This window comes from Culex quinquefasciatus, chromosome 2, assembly GCF_015732765.1.
Source record: "Culex quinquefasciatus strain JHB chromosome 2, VPISU_Cqui_1.0_pri_paternal, whole genome shotgun sequence".
Taxonomy (NCBI): Eukaryota; Metazoa; Arthropoda; class Insecta; order Diptera; family Culicidae; genus Culex; species Culex quinquefasciatus.
The window spans coordinates 174,355,320-174,369,474 of record NC_051862.1 but is presented as its reverse complement, the minus strand read 5'-3'; the positions used below and the strand labels follow the sequence as shown (position 1 = coordinate 174,369,474).

General features: G+C 31.1%; 1 protein-coding gene across 1 annotated transcript in view; it reads right to left on the bottom strand.

The window, feature by feature from the left end:
* The window catches only part of LOC6033128 (kinesin-like protein CG14535), a 214,591-nt gene that overhangs the window by 119,605 nt on the left and 80,831 nt on the right, over nucleotides 1-14,155 (bottom strand). Inside the window, exon 5 of the mRNA XM_038252044.1 lies at nucleotides 4,743-4,959. Within this exon, the coding sequence (XP_038107972.1) occupies nucleotides 4,743-4,959 (217 nt within the window). The remainder of the gene's footprint in view (nucleotides 1-4,742; nucleotides 4,960-14,155) is intronic.

The window sequence follows — 14,155 nt, the reverse complement described above, 5'->3', positions numbered from 1 at the left end:
TGATTAGTTTTCACCATTTGAAGAATTGTTAAAAAATTTTAGGCTTTTTTAGAAACTAACTAAATTTATTATTATTTTCATTCGCTGTCAAAAAAAATTTACTGCTATTTTATTTGAAAGGTATAGTTTCAATAGAACTTAAAATAATTAAGCTTTGTTTATTTAAAATAAAATAAATAATATTTTTTGTCTTTGAATCCACCTCCTAAAAGCATATCAGATTTTTCTGAGTCCTGTTTAATTTTAACGATATTTGATTATTTGGGTAATGGATTCCCGTGAAAGTAAAAAAAAACTACTTTTTTGTTTAATGTTCTCATTATCTCAATAAAAATTTTTATTTTGTTACAACTTATATTACTTCTGCCTATTGATTTTAAATTAAATTTTTTTTAAAGTCAGATGAGAACCTTGAAATCTATTTTAAACGTCGCAGAAAATTCAAATTATTTTACTCATTTCGGCTTTACAAGATTGTTAAATCTTGCTTTGATATGAAATTCAATAAAATGTAAAATGTTATACCAGAAGCAAATAAGCGAAAACTTTTTAGCTTTATTAGTCGAATATTAGAAAAAAGCAGTTCAGTGAATGAGAATAAAAATGCCATACATTTTGTTTCAAAATATCCTCATTCATAAACCAAGTGGAAACTTTTTTTTGAAAATTAGGAGAATTTTTTTGTGTCACGTTCAAATCTAGTGAAGATTTTTTAGTTTATTGAAGAATAATATATAATGAAGCATAAAAAGTAGTTTCTGCGATTTAAATATAAAATTTGCAGAGTTATTTTAACATATTTCACGTTCCGCGAAATTTGCGTAAAATTTTGCGTTTAGAAATAGAGGGCCCCGTGAAATTTGCAAATTTCGAGCGTGAAAAATCACTAAGCCTAGTCGTAGGGAATGCCTCCACAAAGCTTGTTTGAATAAAAAAATACAAAAAAGGTCAAAGACGGCCAATTTCGCAAAGAATTGCCTCATAATAAATTAAATGAAACTTTGATTAAAGAAAAAAAAATTGTTTTGTTTTTGTTATGTAAATCATGAATTTCTGAATCCAAAAACTATATTGAAAACTCTACACGTATGATGTTTGTACTAATCAGGTTTGTTCTAAAGAATTACGGAGGGGCATCCATGGGTGGTCTCTCATGCTCATGCTCATGCTCATCAGGTTTATACTAAAAAATCTCTTAATTGTTCCGTAAGATGATGTTTTCACGTTTGTGTTATAATGTCGTTATTTTTTAAAATATATTTTAAAAATGTTTTCTTAAAAAATAAAATCATTCTCGGCCCAATTATATTATCGTTTTATCATAACATAATAGCTTTCATCAAGTGTTTTTGACTATTTCAAAGTAGCAAATAGCTCAAATAAATGCGAGCAATGTGTTTGAAAAAAGTGATTGCATAGAAACAAACTGCAAAAATAACGAGAACAGGTCAAAAGACTAAGACTTATTTCCCCAACCAAGAGTTTTTTTTTAAATAATCTTTTTGTTAAAGTTGTTCAATAAACCAAATTCATAAATTATGCTTTTTGAGTGTTTTTCAAAACGCAAAAAGGAAAAAAAATGATTTTGTTTTAATGAGTGCAGACATATACAAATTCATTTCAAGCTGATTGTATTATGGTATTTTCAGGACAATGATTGAAATCTCATACACATTTTGTGTGAAGAAGAACAATTTTCATTCTTTTAAATGTTTAAGTAATGCTTTTCTTTGAGGCCTAACTTCATTTTATTGAATCTTCAGTTTTTTTTACTTTTTAAATCAATTGTTCAAATAAAAATCTCTATTTGGAATTTAAAAGCTTCAATTCCAAGTATTATAGGTAATCGATTGAAGTAAAATGTTATTCAACCATTTCATTCAAAAAAAAAACATGAACAAAACAATCTATAAATCAGAGAAAGGCAATTCAGAAAACCACATTTTCTAGCAATCATAAATGAATTTAATCTTAACAATTAATTCGATATTACAATAACTTCAGATTATCTAAATAGAAGTAAGTAAGTTGAAGAAAGCACCTTAAAAAAAATAAGCAGGAACATAAACATCTTTGAACAATAATTGAACAGATTTTACATACTTTTAACAACTCAAACATAGGGGAGAGTGGGGAGACTTGATCCCTTTTTTGTATCGCACATAACTCTGTCAATTTCATAAAACTATGAACTTTTTGCATGAATTGAAAGCTTAACCAATTAACTATGTTTGGCTTTGAGCATGTTTATGAAAGCTGGTAATTTTTGTTTACAAAACATTTGAAAAATTGTTCAAACTGCAGTAAGTTATGTACAACTATACTAAAGGAAACTATGTTCGAAAACCCAGCCCAATTAATTAATCTTGAGACTGATTCCAGTGACTGTACAAATGCAGGGATCTAGTCTCCCTTAACGCACTTTTTTAAATAATTGATTTTAAATATAGTATGACAATAAATTTAACGTTAAATGTGTAAGGGCTTCCTAGTTGATAAGTTTATCAAACAATTCATGTATAAAAAAATTGAATAAATTTTTAGTGTATGCTATACATATTAAAATAAAGAAAAAAGATCTCTTGGAGGTTTTTTGCAGCACTTTTTAAAAAAATATGTGTAGGTCAATTTTAACATTTTTTTTAAATTTTTTTCTCTGTTTTCTACAATGAGTATAAGTCAATTTCGCACAATTTTCTAGAACCAAGCTAATTGTTTTACCCACATGCTGACGAGATCCAGGCTTGGGATCAAGTGTCCCCGGGTATCAAGTCTCCCCACTCTCCCCTAAATATGATTTATAAAAAAATGCTTAAATCCATATTTTACAGCTAAAGCCCAACGTTTTCTTCCAAATACATTTGCAATCTTAAGGGTATACAATTGGCAGAATAAATAAATAAAATATAATGAAAAAATCAGACATTACATTTTTTAAATGTGGCAAGCAATTATGAGAAATTTAAACAAGTTTTTCTCTTTGTTTCATCGAGAATAAAACATTATTCATCTTTTAAAATGTTTGTGTTAATTGATTTAGACAATAATTGGGTCATCCATAAACCACATACTTTTATCTGTTTACTTTTTACTTTTTTGTTAATTTCAGACACCCGCTCTTCCTCCTTGTTCATACAAAAAAAAATCAGGCCGATTTATTAATTTGACTTTCTATCCCAAAACATTGAGTTCCTAAAAAACGTATTGTTCACCTCTTTAACCTGAGTAGAAGTTGTAAACTAACAAGATTTGGTTGCAAATAAACAATTACAAGTTAAAAATTATATTTTTATAAGCTTTAGGAGACTAAAAAAGGCATCTTTTACACCAGTGTTTAGGTTGATGAAAAATGTGGTACTGGAGATATGCTTTTTAAAAAAATAGATTTTTGCTCTAACAAGTTGTCAAACATTTCATTAATCATTTTAGATTTTAAATCAAATTAGCAATTGAAAAATACCTTACACATAATTTTATATATGAGTTCAATGATAACCGAACCAAAGGCTTCCGTAGTAAGTAGAAACTCTCATTTTCACAAAATTCTAATTTTTAAAAGCTGTATCTCAGCCAACAACAGTCCAATAAACATAGTCGAAAAGAAAAGTGATAGGAAATTTTCTATGTCTTTCGATATTGATTTTTTTACAAAGGAAAACACAACATTTTTCAAAAATTTCACCTTAAAATTTCAGTTTAAAATCTATTTGTGAATTTTGATTACCAATATGTTAGAATCTTTTCGTAATTTTTTATTTTGAAATAAAACCGTTACCACAATTTGCACCATCCTAAACATAAGCACAAGCGATATATTTTTCAGTCCGCTGCAGAGTGTTAAGTGTTGAAATAAAAAAAATCCTCAAGATAGCCAGAAATTGACCAAAAGTTCGTAATCAGGGATTGATAGTATTATTAGGAAAGAGTTTCAAGAAAATAGAACAATATTCGTGCCAAAACTGTGTGAATGTTTAATCACAATCATTGTTTTTTTAGAGAACATTCTTGAAATTGGTATGTTCTACACAACAACTACATACGCAGTTTTTTAACGTTTTTAAAAACTTGAACTATATTTTTTGATACTTTATTGAAAAAAATTGAGGCCAACTCTTTCTTTGCCCTGAGCCAGCATCGCTTCAATTCCACAAAAGGGAAATCGCCTGACAAAGTTGACAGCAGCTTCCAAGAGAATGCCATTTATGTGTGAATTATTTGTGTTTCCCCATCCTAGTTTTCCACTTGGCAGAATGCATCCACATGCCGGTGGACAACCAAGAGGGAAAAAGCTATAAAAAGTAGTTTTTCCTTTGTCCAATTGAAAACTTATTAGGACGATATCTGAGTGAGAGAAAAAGACTTGCACCAGAAGAGAAAGCTGCATGGCCGTTGTCACAGAATGTGACACGTGAAGATGGGAAAGAAATAAAGCTTATTTTTTTCCACTTGGAGCTGATGTGGACCATTCTCGATTGGATTGGAAAGTTGGAAATAAATTGTAGTCTATTTGTGGCACAAGGTTGTGGGTTAAACCTTGAGTGTAGAGTTGAAATTTATTATAGATTGTTTCTCTTTTAGGCAACTGGACACTTAAGGGTTAACATCAAATGTGGTGTACTCGAGCAGTAAATACATTTCCCGTCAAGAAAAGCTCGACTTTCCAACTCGAGCACACAATCCCATCACGGTTTGTCACAGAATTGAAAAATAAATCGAGAAAAATGGGAGAAAAAGTCACCTACCTTGCCCAGTCCGCCAAACTCCCGGTTGGCCATCCGTCGGGCCAATCCGGCCGGCACGGGTGGGGCCGTCCGCTGGATGGCACCGCAGAACCCACCCACGGTGGCCTCACTCATCTTGCTGTTGGTGCTGTGTTGCTGCAATTGTTGCTGCTGTTGTTGGTGGTTCTGCTGGGATTGTTGCTGGATCACACTGCCCGAAGCTAGACGTTGCGCGGCTCTGCAAAAAGAGATGCAAAAAACGGAAACGGATGTGAGAAATTTAAAAATTGTTATTTAATGTTTACGCTGAAAATATTGGGTTGGTTTTTCTGGGTGTGTTTTTACTTTATTTCATTCGTTGGTTTTTCACGATGGTTTTCCACTCTGAGGGGAAGAAAATGTCCGACTGCCAATAGAATGAGTTCTGCTACGAAATAAATCAATTAGCATTTTTTTTTTCGTTTTCGTTTGGCTCTACACACGTTCAATGGAAATTGATACTCGCTGCTGGTGGGAACGAAGGATGGGTATTTGAAGTGTGAACTTATTCAGTTTAATTTGCATGTGGGTATTATTGGTTTTGAGTCAAATTGAAGCTGACAGTGTGAGCGGTTTGGAAATTCAAAAATGCAATCTATAAATTCAGCATGACTTGCAAAATAACGAAAACAACAAATTTTGTAACATTGAAATATTGTTTATGTTTCCTCGCATTTTTTTTTAATTTACAGTTTGTGCATATTTTGTTACTTAACCATATTTGGAATATTTTTTTTCTAAATTTATTTAAAATCATGGGGCAAAAAATATTTGTTCTTTTACAAATAACTTCCAAATTTTAATAACAACAGAAGTCTCAAAAACTAAAAAAAAAATCGGTGAAGCATTTTCTTGCGTTGAAAAATCGATTGTTTATAAAATTACCGTTAAACAAATTTATTAAGGCATTTTTCCAATTGGACAAGTGTAAAATGCATTTTAAAACACTTTTTTCATTTACATGTTAGCACCGTGACTTGTAATTTCATTTTCCCCTCTTTACCCCCTCTCTCAACTTTAAATAATTTTTGCAACGGCCTTATTATGAAATGTGAGCAGCCTGAATAATATTTATTTACTCATTTTAAAACAAATGAAAAGTGGAAAAAATGAAAAAAAAAACATTAAAATAATATTAAAAAGTTAATAGTAAGCCAAATTAGATTTAAATACAAATTTCAGTAAACAAATGAGAAAACTCTTTTTTAAAAATTTAATCTTTCAAAAAAGTGGTCAAATACAGTCTTAAAATATACACAAAATAAAAAAAAACTATTTTATTGTTCTTATTTGTTAACGGAACTGTGTATTTAAATCTGATTTATTTTAAATAGTTTATTTCTCTTTGTTTTTCTTGTAGAAACTCATCCACAAACTAAAAAAGAAATACGCAAAAGATGTTTGGAATACGTTTTGGAAAAAGAATGAAAAAAGACAATTTATGCATTTTTTTTTGAGACCTGAAGTTATTGTTAGTTGAGTTTGTAAGATTTTTAACATACAAAAAAGATCGATTAAATTTATTTAGATATTCACTATTTCTATTTGGTTTCTTTGAAAAAGCTAATAAAATTATCGATTTATATAAATCAAATAAACATAATAAAACTGTATTAAAATGAATAAACTATACACAAATTAATATAAAATATCGTATTTGACTTAAAATTAATATTTTTTTTATCTGTTACCAAAACGTCAACGAATACAATTTTAACAAATTCCGTTGAAACATAATTTTTTTCATAGGAAAAATTTCAACATTGTACAACTTATAAAAATAACTAAATTTAATATTACAGGTAATTTTTTAAAAAGATATCAAATTAAAACTAACTTTTTTTTTGAATGAGTATGCAAAGAATTCCTATTTTGAATTTTTTATAAAATCCATCAAGTTAATTTTTAACTATTTTTTTCAATAAAGAAACAGTGCCTGGTTTATAATTGGGAAAAAACTATTCTTTTGTTTTGAAAGAACAAAAACATTTTTTATTCGTTTTTATTGAATTTGGAAAAAGGAAAAAGAGTTAGTTTCTTTAAATGTTGACAAGTGCAGCTGAACATTTGATTAGGATTAACATGACTTCTTTTTTCTTTTCAAAAAATGATTGGTTATTACATTTTAAACTAAGAATTAGAATAAGGAATGTAGTAAATTTTTGTTTATGTACTTTTATCGCCATTTTTACAACCCGAACAGACGGTAAAAACTAAATTCATGCCATTTTAATAACAAGAACTGTTTAAATAACAAAAAGTGTTATCGAATATTCTTGCAAAATCCATTTTTGCAAAAGAGTTTAATAACAGTTTATTTTATCATAACAAAATTTGTTATTGGTCTGATATTGATTGAAAGCCAAAACTACTTTGGAATAACATTTTTTTTATGGAAGAATACTCCCAAATTTTATTGGGATGATCGGATTAGTTGTTAAAATAACTAAAAATATTAACAAAGATTTGTTTGAAGAATAATTAAAAATGTTATTTGTCTGTTATTACAATAACAATCCAATAACAAAAAAATCATAACGACGAATAACAAATCTTGTTATAAATAACATAAAATGGTATTGGCCTAGTATTTTCAAATAACAAAAAATGTTATTCTCAAGTTATTTCTGTCTGCTCGGGAATTTACAGTATTTAAAAATTATGCCAAATGATGTTATTTTTCATGACAGATTTCAATTTCAAACCAATTTTTTTTTTCACCTGTCAGGACGACATTTTGAACAGCTTTTGTATTTTTTCGAATGTTTTTAGTTCTTATTTTATGTTTTTCTTGTTTCATCTTAAGGTATTGTTATTTGAATTTATTTTGTTTAAAATATGTTTTTTTCTGATAATATTTGGCTTTTCTACCACCTACCTTTTGTCTTTGTAGTTTTTTCAAGATTATAAAGCCACTTTTGAATGTTTTGCATGTTTTTCACTTTTTCTACTTAAGAATAAAACATAATCAACTAAATTGTAAAAAAAAGTCACAGCGGCATAGTTAAGGCCAATATAAAACATCCTGCATACTGATTTTAACAAAAAAGGAGAAAATGTTGTGAAAAACACAGCCAAAATTGACCCCAGAAAAATTATTTTTTTAAAACATTGGCAAAGTCATGTAAAATAAGTCAAACTTCCAACCCCTAATATTTTCTTATGTTTCTTCTAAAGTTGATCTTTTTAAAGATCAAAAATTGGCTGATATTCTGATTTTTTTACAATTGTTTAGATCGAAGCTGATTGTGCCTAAATGTGTGTGAAAAACCTTTATAAAATTGTGTATTCTCTGGTTTCAAAATACATTCACAATAGGTCAAAGTCTAAGGTGTTAATTTACGCTTCGAATTTTTTGAGAATATCTGAAAATCAACCAAAGAATGCAAAAATCCAACCAAATTGTTTGTAAACGTATCTATTTAAGTACTTCACACAAATTTGATTACCTCAAGATGGATTGAATGATTATGATCCGGACAAAATGGAACAATCCAGTTCCACGAAAATCGAGTGACAATAAATGTCCATCCCCACACACAGATATTTGCTCAGAATTTGATTCTGAGTCAATAGGTATACGTGAAGGTTCATTTAAGGGTTCTTTTATCGAATTATTTTATATCCATTCCTTAGTGAGGTTATTTTGTTCAAAAACATATCTTCCAAAATATGAATCGCTCAATCTCTGACAACAGCAGCAACATATTTTCACTTTCTTTTCAAAGAATCTTGTTGAACTCACAAAGTTCAGCCCCATTTACATATCGACCAACAGCTTGTTGAGGCAACTCTCGACAATCACGGAAACTTCAAACTCGACAAGTAGCTAACACTCACCGTCACATTCACGCAAGCACACATTTTTCGCGAGTCTACAACAGTAATTCAAGCTCTGGAGAGAGCCTTACTTTTTTTCTTAGAGTTTTTTCGAACATTCAAACGCACGCACACACACTCGACAAGAGACTTCGGGAGGAAAAGCTTTCGTCGAGAGGGTGCAAAAAGTTCACGAAATGACAACCGACAACCGCGGTGCTTCCGGGAGAAACTTTTTTCTCTGGGTGCTTCGCGAAGAAGAAGAAAGGGGCTTGAAGAACTTTTTCAAGCAGCTTGGGCAAACTTTTCTTCGCGCTTCAAGCATTGCTTATAGGGGGTGGAGATGTGGAGTAATTTGGTAATTATTGTATAAATTTAAACTTATATTATATTTTCAGGGTTTTCAATAATTTTTTTTTTAGATAATAAATAATACATATACAATTTAACAAAAACTCAACATTCGAGGTGTTAGTACTCCAGACCAAGCATGATAAGACATTATTTTCTTGTCAGATGTTTCATATTTTTTCTCCTTGCCAGTTTATTCCAGCACGACAACGCCAAAACGACGAGACGACACTGTCTTTTCTAAGGATTTGTGCTGCGGGGTGCAAGTTTTGTATCTTTCCAAGCACCAGAACAGGCAGTAGAGCCTTAAAGGCTCATCTTAACCTAGAAAAAAAAGTGAAGCAAACATTTTTCTGTCGGACAAAGGCTTATCAAACAAAGGACAAGCCGGACGTCAAGCAAACTAAAAATAGTCGGTTTATTTCAAGAACATATATTTTTTCTCTGTGAATGTGATGTTGAAAAAAATAACTTCATTTTTTAAATAAATAAATGTGCTCAACATTGAGAAGAAAAGTTTAAATAATAATGTTATTTTTACAATTTCTGCAACTCGCATTGTTTTATTAAAAAATGAAAATGTATATTGACACTAAAATGTGAACCAAGTTTAATTTCATTGCATTGAAGAATAAACAGGAACAGAACTAATTATTGTACGAACGAATTTACTAAATAGAAATGAAAATCTTTTCACGCCAAGAAAAAACAAATATTTGAAAAAAAAATCAGATAATCCATCTTGTTGGTGGCTGTCCTCGCTGTCCAGCCGGAAGTCTTTGGTGGTGACCACGCGGAAATCTTGGCAGGTTGGATTTGTGCCAGGAAAAGTTTTTATCACCCCCAAACGGCTAGAAAAGAAAAACAAGAAACAGAGTCATTGTGTTCCGGCCGGCACCCTTGGCCCCGTTGGCGAAGTTTTTTTTTTTCTTTTTGCAATGAAAATAAGACCAAAATGTGTTCAAAGAAGCGAAAATGATGAAAAATACATTTGACACCAGGACCGTTTTGGTTTTGTAGCGAAGTTAGGTGGCTGTTGCTTTGAGAGAGAATTTTTGGTTTTGGTTGGAAAAGAAGGAAAAAAACTTTTATAATTAAACTGTCGCTGCTGCGGTGGCCGGCAGCGACGTCAGTTGGCTGAATGTGTCCAAATGGAGAAATATGGAAGTTTTGCTTGTTGTTTTTGGCATCGTGTAAAAATTCCTGAATAATTGATATAAATACAATTTTCTTTTTATTGTCGCCCTGCAAAATTATGTTTAAAATTTAAATTAAATTTGGCAAACACTACTAAGAAATAGAATATTAGAATATTAGAATATTGAAACTTTTATTTGACTTTCAGTCAGAACGATTTTATTATTACGTAATAAATTTCCCTCCCAAATGAGTACCTAACATTAATACTTACAGTTATTTTTGAAGCAGTTTAAAACAACGGGTGCCACGATATCTCAACACTGCTTTGACCAAATCAGCTCAAAATTTTGGTGAAGACTCGTTAAACCGGTCCTGTGTGCATGCAACTTAACTTAAAAAAAATAAAAATATTTGTATATTTTCATATAAAAACAAATCGTCAGATTTTGATTTTTTTTAATTTGAAAAAAGCAAAATTTCAAAAACGGGCTTCGTCATGCACACGGGATATGTCTTGAGAGTCTTCATCCCAAATTTCAGCCAATTTGGTCCATCCCATCTCTAGATATCGTGGCACCCGTAAACCAACTCGGTGTTTAGAGAAAAACTTTCACAAAGTTTGTCAATTCGCTTTACGCCTGGCAAAATTACTCAGTTCAGTTATTAAATATTTTCATGAAACTTTCAAGAATGATTGAAAATCATCTTTTTAGTGAATTTAGTGAATTTTATGTATTTTGAAATTTTGTGATATTCTACATCTATGGCACCCCTTAAGTCACATGTCCATGTGTTTAGTCAATTCAACGATAAAATCAAAACCTTATTGAAAAGTATAACTTTTCGACACAAGTGCTGAAAAGTTCAACTTTTCAGCACCCATTTTAGTTTTACTTTTCAGCACTTGCATCGAAAAGTATTACTTTCCGATTCTTTTATTTTTAGTAGAGGAAAGTAGGCCTTTTTGTCATGCAAAAACGACAAAAAAAGTTATTATTTTCCGAACGGAATTGCAAAAATGTAGTTTGCAGCTAATTTTTTTAAACGTTTATGATTCTTAGTTTTAAGAACGGAGAGTGAGTGTGCGTGCTGCCGAAAGTCTTTTTCATCGTGCTTTTGATTTTGAAGTTTTCTGCATGAAAATGCTAGACTGCGTTGGGGAAAATGTCGGAAACGTCGCAAGTCTGTTGAGGGATCTCAGGAAACATGGAGTTTTACGAAGTTTTGCCATAAGTAGTGGTTTTTAGTGAGTTTTCAATCAGTTTGAAGCACTCGCTTGAGGCCGACATGATGGCGCTACGCCATCCGGAATGTTTTCGACGGTCATGCTGTAGTGTGGGTGATACTGCTGCTTGTGGTAGTTGTGTGACCAAAAGTGTTTAGTAGAATCGCAAAAGAAATCAGTACCGAAACCGCGGGGGAAAGAGTGAGACAACAGATACTCCAAGCCTGGAAAAATAAGTGCCTTTGTATTGGTGAAAGTCTGTTGACAGCGCTGATAAGTATCGTGGAAGATTCGCGAAAAACGAAACGAAATGAGCAACAAATTGTTATCAGTTAAAGGTGTGCGCAATATTGGATTGCGTTAGTGTTAGTGGATTTGAATATTCAGGCTGGTATGCAGAAGGAAGCTCTAACGGCATCGGAAGGGGACGTTGCACTATGGTACATTGGGTGGCCAAGTTTCAAAAAAGTTACCTTCTCCAAATATTTTTTGGTATTTTTTTCTCGAAAGTAAACATTCTAACTAAGAAAAATCCAAATTTTCAAAGCTCTAAGTTTGTTCATTACGGAGATACGCAAGCTGAAAGTCAAAAAATTGAGTAAAAAACTAGCGTTTTTCGTAAAAAAGGCTGATTGTTTAATTTTAACATAGCTCAGCCATTTTAAATATTTCATTATGACAATTATACATCGTTGGAAAGGTAATGAGATAAGCTTTGAAACTATTAATAGATAAAATGTTGTTTCCAAACCAAAAACTGAAGTTTTCATCGAATAACTGAAGCATTTTTTTGACAAAACTTATTTTTTTGTGTTTGTTAATCGAGTACTTTTTTTGCTAACCGATGCTAAACATGAAACTAAGATCACTTGAAAGATTGGATCATAATCTAACATTGCTGAAATTTCCAGCCTGCGATTTTTTGCGTTTTCGGAGATATGCCATTTTGAACATTTATGTTTTATCAAAATTTGCTGCAATCTACATATGCGTCCGTTTATTTCACTTGATTTGCTACCTACTTCGTGGGCATCGTCGCTTCAAAAATCAATAACTGGTTTCAAGAAGTTCGAAATGACTTTATTGGAATTTTCTGTAGCCTACATTGAAAATTGAGTCCCTTAGTTAAAATAAGGTATTCGTACCGAAGTTTCTCAAGCGAAACTGGAGAATCTCAGTTTGATACCGAAAAAAGTATTCAGCAAAATAATGACTTAGCATGATGAATTTCTGCGATCATTCCATGAAACTGATCCACATTAAGTTCTATGTTGGTTAGTACAAAACATCATAAAAAGTACCTTGAACATATCCTGAAGCCGTCAGAAACTCAATAATCAAAAGACACATTCTCCGGCAATGTACACCTTAGGATGAAATTTTGAAAAGCGTGTATGAGCTATTTGGATATTTTTCCGCGATTCTAGACTACTTGAAGCTTCAAAAATCATGGTTTTCATTAATTGATCATTTGAATATAATTTTGTACAAGTTGGTTAAGTTATGCATCAATTCGTGATTTAATCATCGTTTTAAAACATTTTTCTAAAAACTCCTGGTTTTCAGCGAAATAAAATCCAAAAATTGTTCTTTTGATTGCATTTTGTAGGTTTTTAGTTGTACTAAACGGAAATGTCATGGGTTTGCAGTTAATCTTAAGTTAAGTATTTTTTCAAACTAGTGTAAGTTTACCATTTTATTGCGCTGCAACGTCACGAAAAAGGGACATATGTTTATGTCAACAAAAAACTAAACATTCAATCATTTTGATATTTCGGATGCTCTTTGTACTTGGAAAGAGCTTTCAAATGCAACCTAGAGCGACTTAATTGGTTGTCTAGATCCAAAGTTACAACAGGTTTAAGTTTGCGTTGCAACGTCACGAAAATTTAAATCATATTGGTCAAATGGCAAAAAAGGTGTATGCGTAGTTGGTTGTTGAAGATAAAAGGGTACTAAATATTATATAATTTTTATATAATGTTTCCGAGCATATTTACAGAAGAATTGTACATGTACATTGTCATTCACAAATTCCGTCACTAAAGTTTGTATGAAACTCGAAAAAAAAAGTATTTTATGAAACTTGTTGAACAAATCAAAATGGACCGATGTTCACAAGGGGGAAAAATCTAAAACTTTCAAAAAAATAATCACGTGGTTACTGGATGGCCTCTTTATGATAAACTGATTTACGTGATGGTTCATTCTAATACAACGCAACGATTTTTTTTATCCCACACCCTTATGTAAGTCAAATTACAGTGAAATTCATTAAACAATAAAAATCACGTGATTTGATTGTTTTTTTACAAACTTTTGTCACTCTGTTGTTGGACGAACCCTTACTTAAATAAGTTGTATGCAACGTTTAGTTGTTCGCAATATAAAATGTTATGTTGTGCAGGTAAACAGTTTTATTATTTCCTCAAACTTATTTTAAAAAGCACAAAAGTCGTCAAAATAAGTTACGTTGTTTGCAGATCACCCCTTAGGGGCCATGAACAAACGATATGGGCACTCTAGTTATATGGCATGAACTCACAAAAAGAAACACACAGCATTAAAAATAAATATTTGACTAAAAATGAATTTATTACGCTTAACAAAATTTTGTTGGAGGGGAGGAGGGGAGGGGGTGAAAGAAAGAGGAGGGAGGGGTTGTGTCCTTAAAGTGGGAATGTATTAGCTTATCCATAATTTAATAATATAAACTTGCAATACAATATACACGCAACTCTGTTGCACTTGCAAATGTATGAAAAGACTATTTATTATAAACAATCAACTATTGAAAAACATGAAAAGTCATAAAAATGGACGTATATCATTTCAATACCATACAATTACCCAAATTTGT